At 33.2% G+C, this 27678-nt stretch overlaps 1 protein-coding gene across 2 annotated transcripts in view; it reads left to right on the forward strand.

The window, feature by feature from the left end:
* The window catches only part of LOC134706814 (macrophage mannose receptor 1-like), a 68033-nt gene continuing 40355 nt past the window's right edge, over positions 1–27678 (forward strand). Inside the window, exons 1-13 of one of the 2 annotated variants that reach the window (XM_063566109.1) lie at positions 1–107; positions 7416–7567; positions 10071–10213; positions 10531–10646; positions 15935–16034; positions 17078–17204; positions 18271–18353; positions 18761–18876; positions 19178–19307; positions 20923–21005; positions 21290–21406; positions 26004–26111; positions 26713–26871. In XM_063566109.1, the coding sequence (XP_063422179.1) occupies positions 44–107; positions 7416–7567; positions 10071–10213; positions 10531–10646; positions 15935–16034; positions 17078–17204; positions 18271–18353; positions 18761–18876; positions 19178–19307; positions 20923–21005; positions 21290–21406; positions 26004–26111; positions 26713–26871 (1498 nt within the window). In that variant the 5' untranslated portion in view covers positions 1–43. Of the gene's footprint in view, positions 108–4741; positions 4855–7415; positions 7568–10070; positions 10214–10530; positions 10647–15934; positions 16035–17077; positions 17205–18270; positions 18354–18760; positions 18877–19177; positions 19308–20922; positions 21006–21289; positions 21407–26003; positions 26112–26712; positions 26872–27678 lie in introns of those variants that run through there. The other variant, XM_063566110.1, reaches the window with a different exon arrangement.

Consider the following 27678-nt stretch of genomic DNA (forward strand, 5'->3'; position numbering starts at 1 on the left):
GCATATCTAAAATTTTCTGTATTCTCCCCATGTAGAATGTAAAATGATGGTGCCTTTTAATTCATTACGGATTTTGATTACTTTTTGTTTGATATGTATAATCTCAGGTATGATTTTTCTTAATGCAGGTTCTGATAGCTCTATTTCTTTGAAATACTCATTTGATTTTCAATGCTAATTTGATCATTTGATATTTACCCGTGGGACAAATATGATATACCCCCACAAATCGAAAAAGAGTAACTAAGGTTTCTACGAAAGTGTTGGCCATTTCGATCTCAAAACTTCAAAAAATACAAAAATCTGCGATGAATAATCTTGATTATTTCTTGATTTTAGTATGAATCCGTCTTTATTGATCATGATATAAAATAAATGTACAAATGAATGATGTGATTTTAAATGAATATGTTCTGCTTTCATGCATTACTTATAATTTTCAAAGAAAAAAATGTTTTGTATTCTGTAACTTTTAAAAGATTTTGACAAAGTTAACCACATATGTCTTGTATACAAACTATATAAAGCTTATAGTACTGACAAAAGCTTATTACATTGCCAGGAAGATTATCTGCATGAAGGAAATCTGATGTTCAGTAGTTGTCGTTTGTTTATGTGGTTCATAGGTGTTTCTCATTTTTTTTATATAGATTAGACCGTTGGTTTTCCCGTTTGAAAGGTTTTACACTGGTAATTTTTTGGGGACCTTTATAGCTTGCTGTTCGGTGTGAGCCAAGCTCCGTGTTGAAGACTGAACCTTGACCTATAATGGTTTACTTTTATATATTGTGACTTGGATTGACAGTTGTCTTATTGGCACTTATGCCACATAATCCTATATTATATGAGTAGTGCAGCATACTTCGTCTTATTCCTGTTGTAATCTATTCTTTCTATCTTTCGCTTTTACACTTGATGACCAGTTTCCTGTCTTCTGTATGGTATCCACTGGTCCATATACCTTCTCTTTGAGTGGTGTTTCGGGTGATATTTTTGTCTATCAGTGCCTGATGTATCTTGCATGACTGTAAAAAGGTTTGTAGTATCTTGCTCTGCTACTCCACAAGGGCAGATTGGAGATGGAACAACTTTTATGCTTTTTAGATGTTAATTGAGTCTGTTGTGTCCTGTCCTCAGTCTGAAGATGGTAGTTTGTTCAGATCTTGTTAGCTGGTGGTAACTGTCTTGTTGCTGAGTGGTGTTGAACAGAAATTTGATGATAGTCTTCATCTCCGTGTAGCAGATCCAACATGTTAATGCGGTTAGGATATTGAGGACATTCACCATTTTTCTTTAATTGTTCTTTTTATTTAAATGAAAGGGTCATTCTGATAAATAGCCTCAGCTGGCTTCTCGAAGGCTACAATTAAAACTATTGGTTGTTGGAAAAGAGACGCTTTCCTATGATCAAAATATGTGCAAATTGGTAAACACGTGTTTTGTTTTATAAAGAGATCAAAGTTATTTGTCGTAGTATAGTATCAACATAGTTAAAACGCACATCATTATCATTATCATCTTTCTTGTAACCTCTATCGTTATTTCTTCATCCCCTGTCTTTTTCCCCAAGTAAAGTTAAATAATAAATATGTTGTTTATATTATATATTCGTGCTCACATTCAGTTTGTATTTTTATATATATTGTATTGTGGAGAAGACTTTAAATGTATGGTCTATTGTGTCTGATCCTTTTTGCTTTGAGCAAATAAAATATTTTTCAAACTAAATCGGTGAAGCAGACTGGACTTTCCTCCTGTTGTTGTTCAGCACCATTCTTTACTAAGTTATCGGCTTGTTCATTACCCCAAGATCCACAGTGGAAAGGGATATACTGAAGTAATGTTTTAGACGTTTGATGATGTATAGAGCTTGTCCGAGCTGGGTTAGCTTGACGTGTGTCAAAGCTTGTAGCACAGAGAGGGCATCAATCAGGCATAATACTTGAGTTGCGTTATCAATTTAAAAAAAGAAAATGTGGTCTGATTGCCAATGAGACAACTATCCACAAAAGACCAAAATGTCACAAAAATTAACAACTATAGGTCACCGTACGGTCTTCAACAATGCCCATACCGCATAGTCAGCTATAAAAGGCCCCTATAAGACAATTTTAAAACAATTCAAACGAGAAAACTAACGGCTTTATTTATGTAAAAAAATGAACGAAAAACAAATATGTAACACATTAACAAACGACAACCACTGAAATGCAGGCTCCTGACTTGGGACAGGCACATTCACAAATAATGTGGCGGGGTTAAATATGTTAGCGGGATCCCAACCCTCCCCTAACCTGGGACAGTGGTATAATAGTACAACATAAGAACGAACTATAAAAATCAGTTGAAAAAGGCTTAACTCTTAAGATGGACAAAAAAAAAACTTTGTTTTTCTGGGTTTTGCAGCATGAATAAGAGCGTCTTGTTCAGCTCTGTAGTTTTAGTAATGTAGGCTTGTTGCATGGTATTGCCTTTGATTGATGATCTCCGTTAGGGTACGTAATGTATATTGTAATGTTTGAGGTAATTTTCACGAGGGATCTGTTCTAAGCCCTCTTCAATTTGTTTTATGTATTAATGATATTGCTGATAGGTTTACATCACTATATCGGCTTATTGTTGATGACACCACATTAAAAATTTCTTGTAAGTATGGAAACCAGATTATAGCAAGTATCCACATAATTACATATCTTAAACACTGGGGAGTTACTTTCAGTAGTGACGCAAAACGGAACTAACTTTTTGAAAGAAAATTAAACATTTTTTCGTTCACTTTTTTCGACTTTCCTCAAATTAATTTTGAAAAATTTAACCTACTAGGTTTTTTTCGACCAATTTTTCAATATCGGCCTCGGAAGTGTAGGACAATTGTGGAATATGTTTTTCATAATAATTCGAAAACCAGGTCTACCAATTTTCACTACGGAAAGTGAAACCTTGTACTGGTCCGGCTATCGTTTGGCGTCAGATATTTATGCCAAGAAATCCTCGCTAAAAATTCCGGTCGACCTCTTACGGCACCCATTAGTAGTTAAAGATTTGATTTCATTCAACAAATTAATTTATGACCTTCATGCACGTGTCGTTTAGAATACGGCAATATACCAAATGGTCAATATTAATCATCCATCTAATTTTATTCATGGGTATTTGCAGAATTTCAACGGAGGCAATTTCTTGGCATGGGTGCCGATCTATGTCTTTCAGATCATGTTGTATTCTAGACAGCATGCATAGCCTATTTTGTTTCCTGCGGTCTTCAAGGCCAATTTTAATGAGTTTACCATGTATGTTTAATACACAGCCAGGTGTACGGTCTGTTTAATTTTTATTAACAAATATTCTAGCTGCTATTTTATGCATTTGTTCAATTGCATTTATTTTAATCTGTTTTGCTCGGTCCCATACCGTGCGTGTATATTCAACATACGGTCTTACTATTGTTTAATATACTAGTTCTTTATCCGTTTTAGTGCAGTCTTTTAGGTTCCTTCTTAGCCTAGTGCAAGTTTTGTTGCCTTTGACCTCTATATTGTCAATATGTCTGTCCCAGGTTATGTTATCACTGATTGTTACTCCTAGGTATTTGCTGGCTTCAATGGTGTCTAATGTGTGTGCATGTAGACTGTAAATAGTTTATATCACAGGACGGTTCTTGGATTGTATTCGGATTACAATGCATTTTTTTCGCATTGTTCAAAGCTCATATGCCATTTATTTACCCAGTCAGTCCTCTAATGATGTTAAATCTTTCTGCAGTAGTTTACTTTCTGATTGGTTGTTGTTGTAATGGTTCCAGTATAGAGGAGGTTGTCGTCCGAAAATAGTGTGATCTCTGATGATGTTGCTGTTTCTGGCATGTCGTTTATGTAGGCCTATGCAGGCAAGGGGAGAGAGTTCTGCATGGTAAATGTCCACAGACAGCACCCTCTAATAACGCTTTGTATCCTGTTTTTTGTTTAGGGTAAATTCTGTTATACTCAGGTTTATGAAACTTTATCAAACGATTTTGCTAAATCTATTAAGATGATTATCTACTTGGCTGTTCCAAGTACCTTGCCTGCCAAGTCAACTCCGAAAAATAAAGAAAAGTCATGCTTTTATGTTAGTTTATCCACTGACCGGAAAATTTTAAGCGAGTGAAATCGATAAAGTTAAGCATGCAGGTTGTCTGTAAAAAGTAGTAAAAACACAATAAAAACACCTATAACACAATTAAAAATCTTGTTCTCGGGATACAAAATCTTGTTTTCGGGATATTATGTTGTTCTCGTAGTTCTCGGGAAATCGTGGTACCGGGTTGTCTATGATTATCTAGAAATGATGTCCATGGTGATTGCAAATAAAAGAAAGAATAATAAGTTGGTTTGTGAAAACTTTATCCTTAATTATCCGGAAAATCAACATATAAATTAGAGACAAAACAATTAAAGTCAACTCATTTTTCAAAACGCAAAGTGTGCTTCATAGACCGTACCATATCATGAGACCTGTCAGCCGCTATTCGCGAAAGGTTATTTTTGAATTTCGAATTCTGATGTGTATTACCGTAGGGCTTTAATTATATCTGGTATTATTTTGTTGTTGATTTTGGGGGGTTCTGTACTTTCCAGTTTTCTGCAATTCTTGAAGTGTAATCATAAATAAGCAATCAAAAATTTTCAGTCCAACATTTGGTAAGAAGAGGACACCTCATATGAATATCCAAACACACCCAGATTTCTTCTAATGACATTCGGATATCCTTTCGGAACTACAAAAACCGCGGGAAAGTATAATAGAACATAAACAAAGTTTCTAACGAAAATGCAGAGTTACTGCATTGTATTTGCAAGAAATTGACGAATTATTGTAAGTATTTGACAATACACACTAAGATGTAACCTAACCGGCGAAATGAAATGAAATGAAACAATTTTTAGCATTCCTTAAAAAGTTAAAATTAAAAGACTAAACTGCTAAAAGCATAAAAATGCATAGTCCGAGTGACTCTGAGATTACTCTGTTACTCTGACGTCTAGTCCAACGGCTGTTTTGCCAGACAAGCTGGGTCTGTTGTCCCATGGCCCCAGCTTGCCTGGCAAAACACTCCTTGGATGTTCCTGATCCTGATCCTAAGGTCAATAATTGACATGTCTTGTCTATCTTGTACTAAATATTCCTCATACAGTGCACCATTTCTCCTGGTAATTTCTTGTAAGTACTTAGAAAATTAGTTTAGGCGCAGGATCAGGTATCAGGACTTTCTATAGTTCTTGAAAACGCCCTGATTTAAATATATATATATTCTCCTAATATGAGGCAGTAATTACCTGTGAATGGGGACGAAGTCTATGATTTTTTTGTAAATCAACAATGTTAAAAAGAGAAACGGAAATACCGTCACGTTTCCGATATTGGGTCTGTTGTTAGGGATTTTAGTTGTGACGTTATTCAAGGTATGATTTCATATTCAATGTAAACAAAGAAACGCTGTCAACAGGTAACATTTTTTTAATAACAAACATTTTTTTAAAATGAATTAGTATTAGTTCCTTTTTTAGACTGATAAATATACATTTTATTCATAGTCTCATGGAAACAAGACCGGAAACGGAAGTAGATTTCTGCGCCGATCCGGAAATTCAAAAACACGACAAAAAAAAATTGAACCATTTTGAGTTCATTAGTACAATGAAAAATTTTCCTGATTTTTAAAAATTTTCTACTGTAATAGGGGACTTCGTCCCCATATAATTTGTGCAATTTTTTCGTATGTTTCTCTCTTTGATGGTGAAAATATTGATTGGATGTCCAGTGGAATTTTAACTAGTTCTAGTTATCTTTTTAAATCCTCTCTTTCTTGGTGGTATCTTGGACAGTATATCAGATAGTGTTCTATTGTTTCTTCTTCTCCGCATTCACAATATGGTGTGAGGGATTGACCTAACTGGTTTCTGTATTTGTTTAGTCTGCTGTAGCCTGTTCTTAATTCTGATAGTATTCTTTCAATTTGAGTGTTAGGGAGGTCTAGTTGAACTATTTTTCCAACAATAAGCACCAGATCATATAGGTGTCTTCCTGTTTCACCAATTGTCCATCTGCTTTGCTATTTCAGTCTTGTAGACATCTTGATTGCACTTCTGACATTTGACATAGTTATAACATTATATTGTTCATTTAGTGATGAGGCTTCCTTTGCAGCATCTTTCGCCAACAGGTCCGCTATCTCATTCCCGTCTCTATTAGCATGGCCTGGGATCCAAGATAGGGTTGTTAGTATGTCTTTCCCAAGAGTGTCCCCATACTTTCCTTAATGTCTGTTATGGTATCTACAGCCTACAGCAGTCTGGCTATCTGATAGTATTTTGACCTCCGAAAACTGGACGTCAGAGTAATCTTGGACTGAAAAATGCCTAGTCCAAAAATTATGACATTTGGCAAGGCTATTTTTCTTCTTCTGGGATGTCTTCCTAACGACGAAGGACTCCCAGAAAAAAAGGCAGATATTATTATTTGGACTAAAAAAATGCCTGTATTTCTACAATTTATCATGTTGGAATTTAGTCCAAATATTTATGATGTCTTGGAAGGCTAATTTAAATTTTTGCTTTGACACTTTCCTGCAATGTAAGGCATCAAAGAAATAAAAAATAATAGCCTGTCAAGATGTCATAAATATTTGGACTAGTTGGGATTTATCTAGTCCAAATAGTTATGACACCTTGCAAGGCTATTTTTTTCTATGAGCCTTCCTAAGATATCCAAATAATTATGACGTCTGGCAAGGCTATTTTTTCTTTTATCAGGGATGCCTTCCTATGATGTTACCAGAAACCAGTTATTCCAATTTCACGGCTTTAATTTTTTTTAAAGATTTTCACAGCTTGAAAAAACATTCAAGATAAAATGCAAATGAAATTTATACTGAAAAGCCTTAGCTATCAGTTTTATTTTCCATTAGATATACTGTTCCCAGCTCCATGTAAATTTGTTTTGTGTTAGTTATGAGAAGAAAAATGATTGGTGCCTTACTATATGTACACTGTATAGATACTAAAGAATATTCGAATACCTGCAATTTATCATATTTTAGGTTTTATCTATCATCCTATTAAAAATATACCATGCATGTACAGAATGCACAGTACATGTATGATCAAATAATAGAATTCCCACGAAAATATGAGTTATAACAGCACTGGATTTTCTATATCAAAATCATTCTAAAGACATTTTCAGCTTCAGCATTCTTTTTATTTAAAAGTAATATACATTGCAGAATATCTGTTAGAAAGAAAGAGTATCATGATACAATCATACCTTTTTGCAGTCAATAATATTTTAAAGCATCATTTTACAATATATATGAGAAATTATAAGAGATATGATGTTTTATGTACCATTAATTTATCAGTGTATCACCTTTGTAGTTTCAGGTCAGAAATGTCCATTGTATTGGCAACAACGTGGGACTATATGTTATAGATTTAGATATGTCAACCTTATGTCTTGGAATGATGCTGAAAATTGGTGTAAATCTCAGACTGCACATCTTGTCAAGTTTGAAAATACTAATGAAAGGGTAAGATATATAAATAAAGCCATTAAAAATTTATTTTATTAACAGGGTTTCCTCATTTTATTTTGCAGACTTGAAGACAAAATTATCTTGAATAACAGGTTGAGGAAATTTAATCTTTGATTGATTTTTCCTGTAAACTGTACCTAAAAATTAACATGGGGCATATTCTATTGCTGAGAAAACAATATGGATTCATTGGGTTGGTTTGTATAGGCAGCAATTTACAGTAGTTATATTTAATGATTGTTTTGTTAAAGACTATATTTTCTGTTTTTATTCCTGAAAGTCTTGATTAATTTGTATTAAAACATTTGAACTCCTCCCATGGCTCATTCAAAAGATACAATGGCATGGCATATATATGTCATTTAATGTCTAGGCCAAATAAGCATGATAAGATAGTATACATGCATGTGGTTTCAGATATATCTAACAAAAAAGTTAGGGTAGGTAGGTAGTTAGTTTTAAATTTTTATGTTTTTGTTACATAGAGTCTATGGGAAGAATATTCTGACTTTATCAGTGCTTAATAAAAAAAAATGAAAACAAAATCTTCTTGTTGGGCGTAAGTTAAGACTAAAAAAGTAGGGTAGGTAGGTAAATGGAACAACACATACAATTTTATTTGGCTCTATCTATTATGGTGGTTAATTTAAATTGTTTTCACTTGTGCTCTCATGTGAATATAAGCATTGTTTCTACATGTTCTACAGCTATAAATAGTCTCCCATTAAATATTTGATAAAGCCTCAAATTTTTTTTTTGGAGAACTGCTAAATTTTAGGAATGTAATGATTATGATTATAGCATTCCGTTTCTTCACTGTTTTACCTCATTCAATCCTTCATTCATCTGTCAGTCCATCCATCCATCCGTCAGTCCATCCATCTGTTAGTTAGTCCATCCATCTGTTCGTCAGTCCATCCATCCATCAGTTCATCCATCTGTTAGTCAGTCCATCCATCCGTCAGTCCATCCATCTGTTAGTCAGTCCATCCGTCTGTCAGTCCATCTATCTGTTAGTCAGTCCATCCATCTGTTAGTCAGTCCATCCATCTTTTTGTCAGTCCATCCATCGGTTAGTCAGTCTATCCATCTGTATGTCAGTCCACCCATCTGTTTGTCAGTCCATCCATCTGTTAGTCAGTCCATCCATCTGTTAGTCAGTCCATTCATCTGTTTGTCAGTCCACCCATCTGTCAGTCCATCCATCTGTTTGTCAGACCATCCATCTGTTTGTCAGTCCATCCATCTGTCAGACCATCCATCTGTTAGTTGTCAGTCCATCCATCTGTTAGTCAGTCCATCCATCTGTTTGTCAGTCCATCCATCTGTTAGTCAGTCCATTCATCTGTTTGTCAGTCCATCCATCTGTTAGTCAGTTTATCCATCTGTTTGTCAGTCCATCCATCTGTCACACCATCCATCTGTAAGTCAGTCCATCCATCTTTTAGTCAGTCCATCCATCTGTTTGTCAGTCCACCCATCTGTCAGTCCATCCATCTGTTTGTCAGACCATCCATCTCTTAGTCAGTCCATCCATCTGTTTGTCAGTCCATCCATCTGTCAGACCATCCATCTGTTAGTTGTCAGTCCATCCATCTGTTAGTCAGTCCATCCATCTGTTTGTCAGTCCATCCATCTGTTTGTCAGTCCATCCATCTGTTAGACGATCCATCTGTTTTTCAGACTATCCATCTGTTTGTCAGACCATCCATCTGTTAGTCAGTCCATCCATCTGTTTGTAAGTCCATCCATCTGTTAGTCAGTCCACCCATCTGTTTGTCAGTCCATCCATCTGTTTGTCAGTCCATCCATCTGTCAGACCATCCATCTGTTAGTCAGTCCATCCTTTTGTTTGATAGTCAATCCATATGTTAGTCATTCCATCCATCCATCTGTCAGACCATCCATCTGTTAGTCAGTCCATCCATCTGTTTGTTAGTCCATCCATCTGTTTGTCAGACCATCCATATGTTTGTCAGTCCATCCATCTGTTAGTCAGTCCATCTATCTGTTAGTCAGTCCATCCATCTGTTAGTCCATCCATCCATCCGTCAGTCCATCAATCTGTTTGTCAGTACATCCATCTGTTTGTCAGTCCATCCATCTGTTTGTCAGTCCATCCATCTGTTTGTCAGTCCATCCAACAGACATTTATGTCTTTAATTATACCCCCACTTAAGAGAACTTGTAACATTTTACAAATGATAGTCAGATTGAAATTTTTTTGTCACATCTTTCTCAGGAACTACAATAGAAGGATTTCTGAAAAAAACATGTGATATTTTTTTCAGATTCATCACTCAACAACTTCCTGTTTACCTAAATATTTGGGCGGGATGTCATCAGTGAGCAGAAGCTCACACTTTCACTTGTTTTTTTTTCATAATAAAAAACAAATAAATAAATTATCTACAAGAACCCAATAAAATAACAAACAAGATGACAAAAATGTTAATAAGATTTGTTGACATTTCATTTTGATTATTTTTATCTGCAGAGTTGGATGATGAGTAGAACAACACAAATCTTAACTCAAATCAAAAAGCCGAATTATAGATTTTGGACTGGATTGAACAATTTAGATCAGAGTACATCAGTGTATACGTGGGCTGATGGCAGTCCTGTCAGTCCTCTTGTAACGTAAGTACATTTCTCTTGGATTTGTTTGTGTCACTGGGTTGCTATCTTTTTAACCTATTCAAATATCTCATTTAACTTATCTTGTACACAGAAAATCTTGGAGTATTTGCATGCATAGTGAGGAGTGAATTTCCATCAATGTACATCCCTGTTAATTGTTAGTAATGTCTATAAGTCTTATTTGATTTAGTTTGTTTATTTCATGAAAAATATATAATGAAAGAACTCATCATGAATTAATATTAAAGGAGTCAAATACATGATTTTTATAATTAAATTTTACTCTGTTTACTTCATTTATTTATTTCAAATTTCAGGCGAGGTCAAGCAATATCTCCCAGTTCAACCAATCATTGTGTTAAAATAGATGGAAATAGATTAAGAAATGTGAACTGTAATACCAAGTTAGCATATATATGTGAAAGACACATAGGTAATTACACTTTAACCTGATTAGTTTTTAAAAGTAACTCATGTTTATGTGGCTGCTATGATTTATTTCTAAAATTCAATGCATTTTTCAAGATATTTATCAATTTAAGCAATTTTTAATTCTTAAAACAAACAAAAAAGGATATGAGCTTTCCTTATCACTTGGCGTCTGTCTTCTTTATCTGTTAACTTTTTGAAAATTATTCTAAATACTAGGGCAAAAGAAATTGGCAAAAATCATCCTTAGGGTATCTATTTTTTTGTCAAGCCTGCAATTATGTTGCAGAAAGCTCAACATAGGGATAGTGATCCGACAGTGGGGGGCGCATCTTCGCTAGCCAAGGGTTACGATCCACTCCCGCTCTCTTCACCCTTGGCGGATTGAGATAAAATTTCGGAGACACAAGATAAGGATTTTTATTGGTTGCAGTCAAAACTCGCTGCATCCAATCAAAATGCGCCTGTAACATGATCACGTGTAAATGTAGAAAGTGTTTGTAAACAATTGCCACGTGTTTTTTGTGCAACAAGCCTTTACATCCCTAAACATACGACTATATTTAGTGAAAACTTGAATGTTTTTGATCAACAAATGGAAGTTCATGTGTATGTTTCATGCACAAATGCATGAATGTTGACGTATGCTTTCATTTCCGGCTTTACCAAGTGTGTAGCATCTAGACGCTACCGTGTTTTTACCTCCAAGCTGAAGAGTTCAAGTGCTACCATTGGTCAAGACTAATGTATTCGGAATTGGCGTGGTTTTTATCTTCCGATAGATGGCGCAACATTGTTATCACAAATGTTGGCTCAATCCGCCAAGGGTGAAGAGAGCGGGAGTGCAGGGGTTAAAAAATTTTGTTACAGCTAACTAGCCCAGGACTTGTTGGCAGGAGGATTATACTAGCCCTGTTTCAAGAACTGCTAGCCCATCAAAACCAACCTGCTAGCCCAAGTATCACTTACAAATCACTCAGGGTTTGCTGCATAAGACGCTGGGAATGTGTGTCATGTTTTGAAGGCATTTGTACACTATAATTTAATAAAATAATATACATAGTCTCAGGCTTTTCATCCTCAACAACCGACCTTGCCCACGGGAATCTTTCATTCCTTGTCGCTATGAACGTTCTTTTTCGCTTGTCCCGATCGTACTTTCTATTTTTTTTTAGATGTATCAGCCTCATAAGAATCCCCTTCATTTGCCGATTTTCGTGTTGAACTTGAAGTTGATGAAGTTTCTGCGCTTGCCGTAGTAAAATATGTTGATATATTTTGTTGCATTGACATAGTTTCGTGTTCCCGGCTTAAACAGTTGTCCGACAAGAGTCTAGACGGATCAATACCTATCAATACATTATACCCCCCGGTACCGTTAATTGAAAAACTCGACAGAACCAATGAAAAATATCCCCGTTATAAATCGATATTGAAAGTACAATAACTGTGATCAATACATGATACCGGGCCACCCGGAGTTATTTGTTCTATTTTTAAAACATCTATTTTTAAAACATGTTACTGTGCATGAGGTGAGAACCTGTACAAACCAGTTCTGATTGGCTAAGACAGAAAAGTGATGAAGGGATTTTCCACTTTCTATTTTAGACATGCCAAGATTTTTTTGTTACTAGTCCGTCGGGCATACTGGGTTATAAGTTTTGGTTGCCCGAGACGTAAATGTCTAGTCCCGGGCGTCAGGCTAGTGGATTTTTTAACCCCTGGAGTGGATCGTAACCCTTGGCTAGCGAAGATGTGGGGGGCGGTGCTAGTTAACTATTTAAAAGGTTGAAATTTTAGAAGGTGAAAGACCTTGATGCTTCATACTTTGTATATAGATGCCTCATGTTACGAAGTTTCTGTCAGTCACATGTCAAATGTCATTGACCTCTTTTTCATAATTCAGTGACCACTGGAAAAAAAAGTTCAGAATTTTTGTAAAGTTTAATGCTCTCTTATTATAAGTAATAGTAGGATAACTATATTTGGTATGTGCGTACTTTGCAAGGTACTCATGCCCGTCAGACAGTTTTCACTTGACAACGACCTCATTTCATGGATCAGTGAACAAGGTTAAGTTTTGGTGGTCAAGTCCATATCTCATATACATTGTACTGTAAGCAATAGGGCTAGTATATTTGGTGTATGGAAGGACTGTAAGGTGTACATGTCCAACTGGCAGGTGCCATATGATCTTGGCCTCATTTTCATGGTTCAGTGGTTATAGCTAAGTTTTTGTGTTTTGGTCTGTTTTTCTCATACTTTATGCAATAGGTCTACTATATTTGTTGTATAGAATGATTGTAAGGTGTACATGTCTAGCGGGCAGATGTTATCAGACCTTGACCTAATTTTCATGGTTCAGTGGTAAAAGTTAAGTTTTTAAGTTTTGGTCTTTTTTATCTAATATTATATGCCAAAGGTCAACTATATTAGGTGTATGGAAATATATTATGATCTATATGTCAGTCACACAGGTTTTATTTGACCATGACCTCAATTTCACGGTTCATTGCACTGTGTTAAGATTTTGTGTTTTGGTTTATTTTTTTTTTAAACTATAAGTAATAGGTCAACTTTATTTGTTGTATGGAAGCATTGTTAGCTGTACATGTCTGCATGGCATGGTTCATCTCACCTTGACCTCATTTCATGGTTCATTGATCTTTGTTTAGCTATCTTGGTTAATGTTAAGTTTATGTGACAGTTGTAATAAAACTTTATACTTAGTACTATCAACATAATATCAATGATTAGTAAAGAAGGGGAGACATTTCAGTGTGTACACTCTTGTTAAAATGTATCTGATGACCCAGCCAATCAACCAAGATGGTAATGATGGCTAAAAATAGTACATGTGGGTAAAATGCAGTTTTTGGCTTATATCTATGAAAATGTTCATCAGGTTAACTTCTATCTTCCCTGAATTTTTGAGACACATCAGACAACCGGTTAAATAGATGCTGCCCCTGAATTGTTATTTTTCAGGAAGTTTTGCAGTTTTTGGTTATTATCTTGCATATAATAATACATAGATATAAACTTTTAACAGCTCAGTTAGATCTACAAATAAGCCAACATGACTAAAATTGTCAATTGACCCCATTATAAGGAATTATTGTAAAAATGAAGTTTGGCGTATACCTCTGAAACCAAAGCATAAAGAGCAAATATGACATGGGTTGAATATGATCAGGTCAAGACCTATTTGCTCTGAAATTTTCAGATGCATCAAACAACCTGTTGTTTGGGTTTTGAATTGGTTATTTTAAGGAAATTTTTCAGATTTTGGGTGTTATCTTGAATATTATAAAAGATAGACTTAAACTGTAAACAGCTAAAATGTTCATCAAAGTATGCTCAACAAATAAGTCAACATAAACCAAATTATTTAGTGACCCCTTAAGGAGTTGTTGGCCTTTGTAGTTAATTTTTAACAATTTTGGCGTAAATTTTGTTATTTTTTGCAATAATCTTCTACTCTGAAACTATTTGGCCATCAGTAGGATATGCAGTTTTAAAATTATGTACAATGAACTCTACTGTCAACCTACATGGCCTACATGGCTAAACATAGAACATAGGGAAAAAAAAACGTTTTTTGACTTATTATTCTGAAACTTAAGCATTTAGAGTCAATCTGAAATGGGGTAAAATGTTCATCTGCTTAAGATCTATCTGTCATGAAATTTGATCATGTTATTTCGATACATCCTACATGTCCTATCCATGAACATTTCCAGAAATTTATCAATGTTATATATGCACAGATATTCAAGTTACAAAATCATGTTGTACTTGTTATGAAAATTTTATTACCTTTGCAAGCTTAAGGTGCAGGAATATTATATCTGTTCTTAAAATATAAATGATGTTATTGTCAAAGTCATCTTGAAGATTGGAGTTATATTCCTTTGTCTAGAACTGTTGATAAATCAACTACAACCAATGCCTTAATGCAATTTTTGTTTCGCCTTGACAGAGTAAAAAAGCGAGACATAGGTAGCTTTTTCCGGCGTCACAGTCAGCATTGGCGACCGCGGCATTGGCGTCAACAATGTATTAGTTTGTGATTAGGTCTAGTTTATGGGGAACCACAAGTGGTAGGTCAATCATATTTGGTATGCAGTTGCATAAGTATTGGCACATCTCATTTCCATAGAGATTATTTGGCCCTGTCCCCTCAGTCATGGTCTAATGACTTAGAAAGTTTTGATTATTTTACATGTATTAGTTTGTGATTAGGTCAGTTTATAGGGAACCACAAGTGGTAGGTCAATGATATTTGTTATGCAGTGGTATAAGCATTGGCATATCTTATTTCCATGGAGATGATTTGGCTCTGCCCCTTTAGTCATGGTCTATTGACTTTGATTTTTTTTTCTTATTTTTAATACATGTATTAGTTTGTGAATAGGTCAGTTAATCGGGAACCACAAGTGGTAGGTCAATGATATTTGGTATGCAGTTGTCTAAGCATTGGCATATCTCATTTCTATGGAGATAATTTGGCTCTGCCCTCTTAGTCATGGTCTATTGACTTTGATCATTTTTCTTAGTTATCATGTATTAGTTTGTGATTAGGTCATTTCAAGGGGAACCATTAGTGGTAGGCCAATGTTGATTGGAGATTGTTTAGCCATGCAACTCAGTTATGTTTCATTGACTTGGAGAATATTTGCATAACTTGTGTAAGATGTTAAAGTATTGCTATTTTGATTTCAGCATTTCCATTATGAAAATTACAAAAAGGCAAGACATATATCTCTGTGATAACAGTTTATTAATTTTATTTCCAACTGATTAATTAAAGGAATCTTTATCCTTCAGTGCCTTCAAGCACTCTGACTTGCTTATATCTCTAAAACTAAAGCACTAAGAACAAATCTGGCATGCAGTAAAAATGTTTTATAGGTTCAGATCTATCTGCCCTGACATTTTCAGACAAATCAGGTAACACACTGTCTGATTGCTGCTCCTGAATTTGTAATCACAAGGACATTTTGCAGTATTTGGATTTAACATGACCAAAATCTTCAAATGACATCTCATTAGAGTTATTGTCTCTCAAAGTCATTTTCTACTATTTATTGCTAATTTTTGTATTTAAAAAAAAAAGATCTGCCCTTAACTAAATTTCGAAGCCAAATTAAATCAAACTAAGCCTCAATCATTATTTAGGGATCTAATACTATTTATTATGATTTAAACTTATTTTACATGATTTCCCAAACCCTTGTAGATACCAGTGATCGACATATGATCTTGAGAGCTTTAACTTTTTTACAGGTATTCCACTCACCTGCAACAGAGATGCTGGGTGGCAGTCTTTTAACAACTTCTGTTATAAAGTATTTAATAGGAACACTAACAATTGGAATGGAGCTCAGTAAGTTAAAATACACTTTATGCATTTATATGTCCCATTTATGGGCATTATGTTTTTTTTTTAGTCAGTCAGTTCGTTCGTCTGTCGGTCTGTTTGTCCTGCCTGCTTCAGAAAAAAATTGTTGGTCGAGGTATTTTTTTATGAAGTTGAAGTCCAATCAACTTCAAACTTAGTACACATGTTTCGTATGAGATGATCTTTCTAATTTAAATGCCAAATTGTAGATTTTTCCCTATTTTCACAGTCCACTGAACTAAGAAAATGATAGGGAGGATGGGGCATCTGTGTACTGGGAACACATTCTTTTTTCAAATTAGAATGATAATAATTTTGAAGATAACATCTTCATAGTTTGTTGATTTAATAAGTGACAGATTCAAAAGTTGCAGCCTGTAAATCTGTGGAAATTAATGCTGATTGCAGAAAATTTCATTTCATGGTTTAATATTACTGTGCGATAAATGAAATCCACTTAAAGTGTGCCATCCATCACTAAAATAGTATATTCTTGTACAGGCTGTAGATTAGTTTTCCTTTGTCAACATTAACAAGACTCAAGTCTAGACTGAGAGATTACATAAATCATGAACAAGAATTATGTTGACATTTAGTGCTAGTATAGGGAAATAAACTTACAATACAATTTCAAAGCCCATGGATAATTAATAAATGCTGCCATTACATGAATATTACAATGATATGAACTGGCATTCTGATTCTTATACATGTACATATATTTGTATGTAGATTTTCCTGAAATCTCATTAATAAAACTTTGATTTCTGTCCATTCTTTAATGTCAAATGTCAATAATAAATGCACACAATATTTTTTGAGTTTACAGTATTTATCAGTGGTATGCTCTTCACTATCTTACTCTTAATAGCTTGTACATGTGTAATATGAATTAAAAGGAGATGGATGAAGTTCTGTCTGTCATATAATTTTTTAAACCATTTATAAAAATTTTGAAGAATGATACACTACAAATGATTAGTCAGTTTACTACACCTGTCATGCTGTAGTAATTTAATTTGTTTTAGAACAATTTGTAACAAACTGGGAGGAAATATATTTACAGCAGAAAGTACCGCAGAAGAACAAATTATACATGATTTTGCCAAGACTACTCATAAAAATTACTGGATTGGTATAAAAGCTTATCAACAGGTAATAATATAAATGTATAAAGGAAATAGAGCTTCTAGTGATCACAATGTGTAACTGAAGAAGCATTATATTTGAAAACAATTCAATATTTTAAATTTGTTAATGTCTCACCTAATGTATCAAATTACACAATACAATTATAAAAGATATATTCTATATACGTAAGGGTACTCTCCCCCTGTCAAGATTAGTACCGATTATCAGGTTATCTGCATGTTGATATCGTAAAATATCAGCTGTGAGACATAGTATGAAGCTATTTGTCGAGTGAGCAAAGCGAACGAGATCAAAAAGCCTTCATATAATGTCAAGCAGTTGATATTTTACAATATCAATATGCAGATAATCTGATAATCGATTTATCGGGCTATATTTGCGTGTTTCAGAAGTGTTTTCTTTGTTTCACTAGCACACAAAAGATGACTTGATAAGTTCGGGTCAAAGTTATTAACGTCGGTTCAAACATTATGACGTCGCTGATATGTCCGGGTCAAAGTTTTTAAGGCCGGGTCAATGTATTTGACGTCACAAAGCCATGATACGGAATAATATTAAGAGCTGAACAGAGAGATATAGACAGTGGGATCACAAATAATACCAAATACAACATTGTATGCTGATATTCTCCATATAATTGCTAGAATGAGCTAATCTCATGCCAAAGTAAAGTGAAAAAAAACTTTGTTTGAATATTTTGATTATTGAAAAATTATTACATGGAAAGCAAAAAGAATTTATAAACTCAACAATTTTCAAACAGCCAAATTGAGATCTACAAACCATTTCAGTGGTTAATATTTTATTTTAAGGAGGGGTCTCTAAAATTGATGGCTAAAAAAAATGTCATTTTTAGTATTGCATATTTTTGCCCCATGAGAAATTCAGGCTTATTTGGATGCTAAGGAGAAAATAATGACATACTTTGTTTTCATTGACCAAAGTCTTTGTATAACCATTATGATATGGATACATTTGACAAAAATTGCATTGACAGTTCAGTGGATCTTTAAGAATGCCATGAACTACAATGACTTGTTTCCCATGCTGAGATTTTTGTCTATTTCAGGGTGGTTCCTATGCTTGGCTGCAACTTCCCAACAATACTGTAGTAAATCCTGTATTTTGGGCTAGAACACCTCATTTACAACGGTTTGTATATTTATATTTTTAGAAAGATAAAGTGAATAATGCACTTTGAATTTGAAATCTTTCAATATGTCTCTGATTTGAAATCTTTTAATATGTCTCTGATTTGAAATCTTTTAATATGTCTCTGATTTGAAAGGTATCATTGATAATTTAAGATTTTTGGATAATAAAATCTCGCATCTTGGCACACATACACTACAAGTTTCTTTTACTTATAAACATTTTACAACCTTTTAAATTTTCATTAAATTATTTTTTAATATTTAAGCTATACTTTATTGTAGTTTTAACATGGGTAGGCGTTATATTCATGATTATTTTTGCCCAAGTGATAGTGAGCAAATGTGGCAATGTTTTGAACAACATGAATGAACGGTTGTATACATATACTGGTGTATATTTTTCAGAAGTCAGTATAACAGGACCTGTGCAGCAGTTCTGTATTCCAGATCATCATCAGACATAGCATGGCAACCTGTCAGATGTAATGCAAGGCAAAACTTTGTCTGTAAAAAGGCTGAAGGTAGGAAGATGTGTTTAGTCTGCAATAGTCATCTTTACTGGTTGCAGGCTGTCCAAAAAATGATAACACATATATTAAAAACATTTCCTTTGCTTTTTTTCTGGATTTTCCGAGAGAAAAACCCCCAATTAAATTAAAAAATTCTTACAGTAATTATTTTTTCTATTTGAAAGTATTGACAGGACTTTTACCATACCAGGAAGTATTTTCATTTTGCAGTTTTTGCAATCTTTGCATTTACTAAAATGGTGATAGTTAAATCACTCACAAAAAATAACACAAAAACTGTATTATTTTGCAGGATCATGTCAGCCTGGATGGGTTGCACATCAAAACAGATGCTACCAATTCAACACAAGATATTTATTGTCATGGCAACAGTCAATGCAGTTCTGTAGAGGCCAGGGAGCTAGAATGGTAGAATCATATGGGTCAGTATAAAAAAACAGTGTTGACCATCACTTGGAATATATAATCATTGCTTTGGGGATTATTGTTTATAATTATTTGTTTGTTTGCTTAGAGCTTAGAGGTGAAATGTGTAGTTGAAGAAGCATTTTAAATTAATATGTTATATCATGACATTGCTAAGAAAGAAAAAGATTTTCTGTACAATTTTTTATATCCACTTTTTAAAACTAAACATTATATAAATATTGATTAGCAATACCAATCAAAAGTTGATATCTTATTCAATGACAAATTCAACTTTTTGTATATTTTGTTTTATATCAGAAATACTTTTGAACACAATAATGACTATACTATCCCTATTTAAAAAAAAAGTTTCAAAAGGTTTTTCTTGCAGAAAGCTCGACATAGGGATAGTGATCCGGCGGCGGCGTTAGGTAACTTCTTAAAAGCTTTATATTTTAGAAGGTAGAAGACCTGGATGCTTCATAATTTGTATATAGATGCCTCATGTTACGAAGTTTCCAGCAGTCACATGTCAAATGTGCTTGACCTAATTTTCATGGTTCAGTGACCACTGAAAAAAAAGTTCAGATTTTTTTGTAATGTTGAATTCTCTCTTATTATGAGTAATAGGATGATTATATTTGGTATGTGCGTACCTTGCGAGGTCCTCATGCCCATCAGACAGTTTTCACTTGACCTCAATCTCATTTCATGGATCAGTGAACAAGGTTAAGTTTTGGTGGTCAAGTCCATATCTCAGATACTATAAGCAATGGGGCTTGTACATTCAGTGTATGGAAGGACTGTAAGGTGTACATGTCCAACTGGCAGGTGTCATCTGACCTTGACCTCATTTTCATGGTTCAGTGGTTATAGTTAAGTTTTTTTGTTTTGGTCTTTTATTCTCATACTTTATGCAATAGATCTACTATATTTGTTGTATGGAATGATTGTAAGTTGTACATGTCTAGCAGGTAGATTTCATCTGACCTTGACCTCATTTTCATGGTTGAGTGGTCAAAATTAAGTTTTTGAGTTTTGGTCTTTTTATCTAATACTATGCCATAGGTCAACTATATTTGGTGTACAGAAATATTTTATGATCTATATGTCAGTTGCGCAGGTTTTATTTGACCTTGACCTCATTTTCACGGTTCATTGCTCAGTGTTTAGTTTTTTGTGTTTTGGTCTATTTTTCTTAAACTATACGTAATAAGTCAACTATATTTGTTGTATGGAAGCATTGTTAGCTGTACATGTCTGCCTGGCATGGATCATCTAACCTTGACCTCATTTTCATGGTTCATTGGTCTTTGTTTTGTTATCTTGGTTAATATTAAGTTTATGTGACAGTTTTTAATAAAGCTCTATACTTAGGACTTTCAAAATAACACCAATGATTAGTAAAGAAGGCGAGACATGTCAGCGTGTGCACTCTTGTGTACATTAACCACATGTTATAATTCACAGGGAAGTCTGACTTATTAGAGGGGAGTATGAAGTTTTGTTAATGTTGGATCATCTTAACTAATCAAACGTTGATTTTATTTATCAATATTTACATTCAGTGGAATAAAATATTTTATTTTGGATGCTTCAGGTTGATTGTATTTTTTTTGTTTTTGAAAGGAATACTGCTACTAATTTTTTGAAATCGTATGCCGATGAATTGCGGTCAGCTGGTGTTGGTACTTATTGGATAGGAGCTACAGGTAAATAGATCAAATTATTCAGCTCTTAAAAACAGAAATTTGGTTCTTTGAACTCAGTTTATTGCCTGTAAAGATCAAATAGAAATTTAGAAAATCATTTATAACTTAAATGTAAATTGAAACATTTGATAAAATTCTTCATTACATTTAAAGAAACTTTATAAGCACCAGTTTTTCTAGAAAGGTCACTTTTCAAATATGTATTAAATATGTTTTTCATACCTCGTTAGCTATTGTGAAATGACCAAAATGAATATTTTCAGAAGAGTAATATTTTTTTTCAGATAACAACACTAATACTTACAAGTGGTCCATTGGAGCTGCTATAAAATATCAGCATTGGGTTCATAATCCACCAACAAATACAAACAATAGACAAGACTGTGTTTATGTCAGTACAAGTAAGTCATTACCTTGAAATAATGTAGATTAATGTGACAGCATAAAGTCAATTCATAGAAATAAGTGGACCCAGCAATGAAGGATGTGTAAGTCATTACAAATTCATCTGGATGTTAAAGAATATAGAAATAAGAAGATGTGGTATGATTGCGGATGACACAGAAATTTACAACTATTGGTCACTGGACAGCCTTCAACAATGACTCATCAGATAGATACAAATTCCCACATCAAAATGACACTATGTACAGATCTGAAAGTACTTGCAGATACTGACAGCTAGTTCAAAGCCAATAACTAATAAAAAAAAATCATGCATCTGAGACTAAAATATCAATCGGTAAACACATCCAACATCCAATGGATTTAGATAAAGATGTCATAAACAGATGAGAAAAACATGACCTTGTGTAATGGCAAGATAAACTTATCAACAGATTGTAGAGCCATGAATCTCAGTAGACAACATTTCAGTGAGAGTTGTCTTCAGGTACACCAAACTTCAAAACCAAATCTTTATATCTATGGAAGAATTTGAGAAAAGGTTTTAAGTAACTTTCCGTAACAAAATTCCTGACTTTTACTAATTTACCAGTTATACATAGATTACGTTTTAAGAAATCCAAAACGTTGCAACAGACTTGGGCATTCTAACCGAGTTGTGATTTTAATATAACCTCCTTTAGATGGTGACAAAGAAAAATCACTGCCAAAAAAGGGAAAATTAACTGTCATTTTGGAGGTCTTTTATGTGCTTTATTTCCTTTCTCAATTTTATTAATGGGTTAACTAGAGTTAAAGAAATGTAGTATCACACTGGATAAGGTTGTGTTTCTCTATAAATGACTTTTAGATAATATGTAGTGCAACTTAATCTGTTTTTTGTGATATTCTTTCTATGTGACATCATCAGCATGGCTTCCTTTTTCTTGACAATACAATAGTGAAACAAGTTTGAGCTTTCTAAAAAACTAAGGACTGCTTCATACTATCCTAATTTATGGTTATATGTGTGCATGTTGTTGTTAATTTATTTTTGGAAATGTGGTATTTTAGATATTGATTGATATAAATTGGATTAACCTTAAGATTGTGTGTTTTACACCCATGCTTAAATCAAAAATCACTTTACTGGTTGAAACACATTTACAAATAGACACGACTCTGGAGGTGTGCCGCTCTGTAGGTTTGGCCTAGATAAGCGAAAATTATGAAATACAGATAATGCATTTTTGTAAAATTGTATAGGAACATTTAATGTCAAAACAAACTGTGCTTATTGCAGATTAACAAATCAAATAAACACGCATTTATAATTGATATTTCATATTGAATTCAGTGCGCAATATATGAAAACCAAAATGAACATGAATTACTGACAATTGATCAGAACTGTAATACACATAGATAATTTTTGGCATTTGATGCCTTATCCTAAGACGAGAAAAGTCTGTAATTCTTTATCTCATATAGGCCAATAGCTGTTGCTGTAACTCAGTCGCATTATAAAGCAACCAATCAATCTATTTATGATGAGAAGTATGTCGACTGAAACTAATAGCTCCAAACCGTGATGCGAAGCAAAACAAATGAAATCCAGAAAATTTGATGTTTTTATTGGATTTAAATAAATGAAAAACTGATCAAGAGAACCATGCAAAACACATTATGACTTAAAAACAAATATGAATTATAAGTCCCCAGTTGCCATATTGTAAATAAATGCATATACTTTTAGATTCTTGAATAAATAATAGTTTAGTACTTAGTCTTTATATATATTAATATACTTCTCATCACACTTACAGTTTATTACAAACTTCAGACATTTGTCCTTTAGAAATTGAGATTTGGGTTTATGCTTATGAGACAGCAAATCAAGGCATTATTATAATTTCTGTGTTAAAGAGTGTATGGGTGAACAAAGAGACATTTATTTGGTATTAGATATAACCACTTATAATAAATCAAGAACAAGTGAAGTCATAAAATTAAAATTATATTTATTATAATTGGAGTTTATTATGAACTTGTCATCTCACTCTATTGGGTAGTTAATTATCTTTGCACACGGTCTATGATGTCACAGTGCACATTCCATTCTTATCTATATTGCTACGTCATTACTTCTCACGATGTTGGTGTATGATATCTGATGCAAGGAATACATGAACTTCTATTGTTTTGGTCAGCTTTTTGCCACCATCTCCCCACCACTCTCCTTGCTGTCAGTGCCATGAGGACTTTCATTGATGTTATATATGTGGTGTACAAGTTTCGATTTTGTACAGGTTATAACATGTACAAAAATGTTGTACATGTTATAACTTGTATGATGCAAAAATACAAGTTATAACATGTACAAAAGTACCCCATACTGGTTATTTTGATGTTTTAAATATATATCCTCTACTTTGAAAGCATTTATTTGTAGCCTTTGGATGTTTTATGCTCCATTGGCGGGTTGTTGTCGTTAGACACATGTCCCATTTCAATTCCCAATTTTATTTGTATTTACACATCTATCCTGGCCTTCCTCTAATGTCTTTTAGTGTCAACTAAAATGAAAGTATTTTACTATTGCCTTCAAAGTGGACACTCACAATTGTAATTCATCAAATAAAGATATGTTCATAGATAGTCATAAGAGGATCATAAGACATGTCCAAAGATATATATCTTAGGACAGGTCTTCGGAATGCTTTGTAATACCAACCCCTGGACATTAACTGTATCAAAAAAGGACAATACACACTAACATGAAGGAATTATACAGTAAAAAAGTTATGAAAATATTATTGAGGTCAATATCATCTGTTATTCCATATTGGTATTATTTTAGTAGTTTTCTCTATATGAATAGGATTTTGAATAAAAAAGCATATTCACCTGAGAAAGTATTATTGACCGCGCTAAAAGTCACTCACTTTTACATGCTACGTTATGGTAAAATGTTTCATGTAAAATTTGTTTTGGTATATGTTTGTCATCAAATACATTTTCTTTCCTCGGAAAATGGAATAAAACAATTACTGTCTTTTGTTTCGGTAAATACGGGGTTTTATTGACTTTGAAAAACTGATATTCACCTTTTTCAAAAGTAAATAAAACTGCATATTTACCTCATCAAAAGACAGTAATTGTATATCATTCTGTTGCAATAATAAAAACATATTCTTATTTTTTGATTTTGTACAAGTTAAAACCATTTTTAAGCAATATTTTGTACAGGTTATAACATGTATGAGGTACTTTTGTACATGTTATAACTTGTATTTTTGCATTATACAAGTTATAACATGTACAATATTTTTGTACATGTTATAAACTGTACAAAATCGCAACTTGTACACGACATATATATTGTTACATAGTGTGATGATTATGTTATATACTTTTTGTTTAGTATTAGAATTTTACAATTGCTTGTCATTATTTTACTTGATTAAATTTTTTATTTTCTTTGTATTGTAATAACAAATAATATTAACAATTGAATCAATTTTTGATACCATACTGATGTATGGTCTAAATACCTTATTGTTAACACCATACTACTTGGTCTTTGTACCTCTTTTTGACACCATACTGACGTATGGTTTAATTTTCATTGTACCTTGATACTTATTACATATTTCTGATACCATACTGACGTATGGCCTGGTTACCTTTCTATGGCACCATACTGACGTATGGTTTAAATGCATCATTTGACACCATACTAACATATGGTTTTAATTTCTTATTTTGACACCATAATGACTTATGGTTTAAATTACCTTTTGACACCATACTGACGTATGGTCTAAGCACCTCTTTTTGACACTATACTGACGTATGGTTTAAGCACCTCTTTTTGACACCATACTGACGTATGGTTTAAGCACCTCTTTTTGACACCATACTGACGTATGGTCTAAACATCCTATTTTTGATACATACTAACGTATGGTTTAAACATCTTGTTATTTTATACCATTTTTTGTTTGGTTTATACTTCTATACAATGTATTGTTGGAACAATATACTTATGAACCTTTTATATTTGTTTGTTAAAATCTTACTTTTTCATCTATTTTATGAATGGCTATTTCAATACAAAATTTTTAGTCAATCTATGAAAAATTATCTCAATTCCAAGTTTCAAGATTTAGTTAGAGTTATCTCCCTTTGCATCTGGAGATAGAACATTATACATTATTGGTTTTTAATTGCGGTTGTATAAGTTCCCAGTTGCTATATTGTAAATAAATGCATATACTTTTAGATTCTTGAATAAATAATAGTTTAGTACTTAGTCTTTATATATATTAATATACTTTTCATCACACTTACAAACTTCAGACATTTGTCCTTTAGAAATTGAGATTTGGGTTTATGCTTATGAGACAGCAACTCAAGGCATTATTATAATTTCTGTGTTAAAGAGTGTATGGGTGAACAAAGAGACATTTATTTGGTATTAGATATAACCACTTATAATAAATCAAGAACAAGTGAAGTCATAACTAAGGGAAACTATGAATTAGCTTTGATTAATAAAAAAGATATTTTTGTTAATGTATAACCTGCTTTGCAAAAAAACATACATTTCAGATGATAGAAATGGTTTATGGCGACCCACACCAAACTGTGGAACTAAGAGGGCCTTTATCTGCACTATAGGATTTAACAGACCTGTCAAAACAATTACTACTCCAAGACGTAAGTTCTTTTTCTCATTTACAAACAGTTACTTCTGATAATTGCACTCTAACTTAAGTTTGTCTCATTTAAAGGTTATGAAAACCAAACACATTGCTATAAAGCACAAGAAAAATAGAATCCTTTAAAAACTAGCAATGAAAACAAATGGTCTCAATAAGTATTAATACATATCACAATCAAGCTTTTTTCAGTGTTTGCTGTTCTGGATTGACATTTATTCTTTTCAGGATTCATGGTTGTTGTTGTGTTTTCAGTAAAAGACAGCTTTCCAAATCAGCAGTGGTCACAGTGATATATCACAAAATTGTCATACTACCTAATCCATGAGTTAGAGGAGAGTCATACCACATCTCCCTATTTTTATTTTATTCATCATTTCCTAATTAGACAAAACAACAAAAATGACTAGTGTATCCATAAGACAACCAATAATTGAAAAGTTTATTCCTTTTATGAACTTTATATTAATAAAACCCCTGATTCAATCAATTAGAGTGAATTTTGCTAGTTGTTACCATTTAGCTTCAATATATTTTAGATATATTTTTTTTCAAGTCCTTGTTTCAATCCAGACTATGTTGTTTTTTAAACTTTGCAGCAACACTGAAGTGTGATGCCCGTTGGACTTTGAATAGTGGAAATTGTTACCAATTTAATGACGCCAAGAGGAACTGGGATAGTGCTCGACAAGATTGCAAAAACCAAGGAGGAGATTTAGCTACAATTAACACAAACAGACTTCATAGCTTTGTTATCAGTAAGGAAATATAATATAATGATAATACATAATAAAAAAAATCATCTTCATGATTTTTATTAAAAGATCCTTTTTCACAAGGCAACTTTGTACTTTTAAGGAAAATTAAATGAATTTAAATCAACATTAGTGAAGGTACTTTGTACCACCTTAAAATCAAAAGCAGTATGATATATTCCTGAGGAATTTGCTCATTTAATTCATTCAAATCATTACAGTTCTAAACTGTTATGTTCCACAAAATATCCGTTCACATTTAAGGTCAAGGCTATTGTTACTAAAAGTAGACAAAATTTGTGCAAGAACATGGTTTCTGGATGCTAAATACTTAAGTGGGAATTCAACAATATCTGGATAAAGAATAATATTTGTGTAACAATGATCCATTAGCTGTCAACTTTTCAAACCTATGCAGATGAAGATTGGTGAAGAACAATTTTTGATGGAAGAAGAAGGATTATTACTTGACACAAACACCAAAGCAATTTTATTACTGAATTTTTGGCTTCACAATGAGGCTTAATCACATACTTGCCAACCTCTGACAATGGAAAATCATGTCATGACATGACATGACATGTCAAAAAGCGTGTGAAAACGCGTGATGTAGATGCGGAGTTTTTAATATGAATGTGGTAATGTTCATAATTTCACATACAAATTTGTTTATATAAAAAAACTATATATTCTACTGTAAACTTTTTTTGTATTAAGTGGTTTGTTACTGTATTTTACTTTTAAAGCAACAATCCATGGCACATATTTAAAACAACTGCCAGTTTCAAGTTTAGCTACATTTATTTGATA

Source organism: Mytilus trossulus, chromosome 2 (assembly GCF_036588685.1).
Source record: "Mytilus trossulus isolate FHL-02 chromosome 2, PNRI_Mtr1.1.1.hap1, whole genome shotgun sequence".
Taxonomy (NCBI): Eukaryota; Metazoa; Mollusca; class Bivalvia; order Mytilida; family Mytilidae; genus Mytilus; species Mytilus trossulus.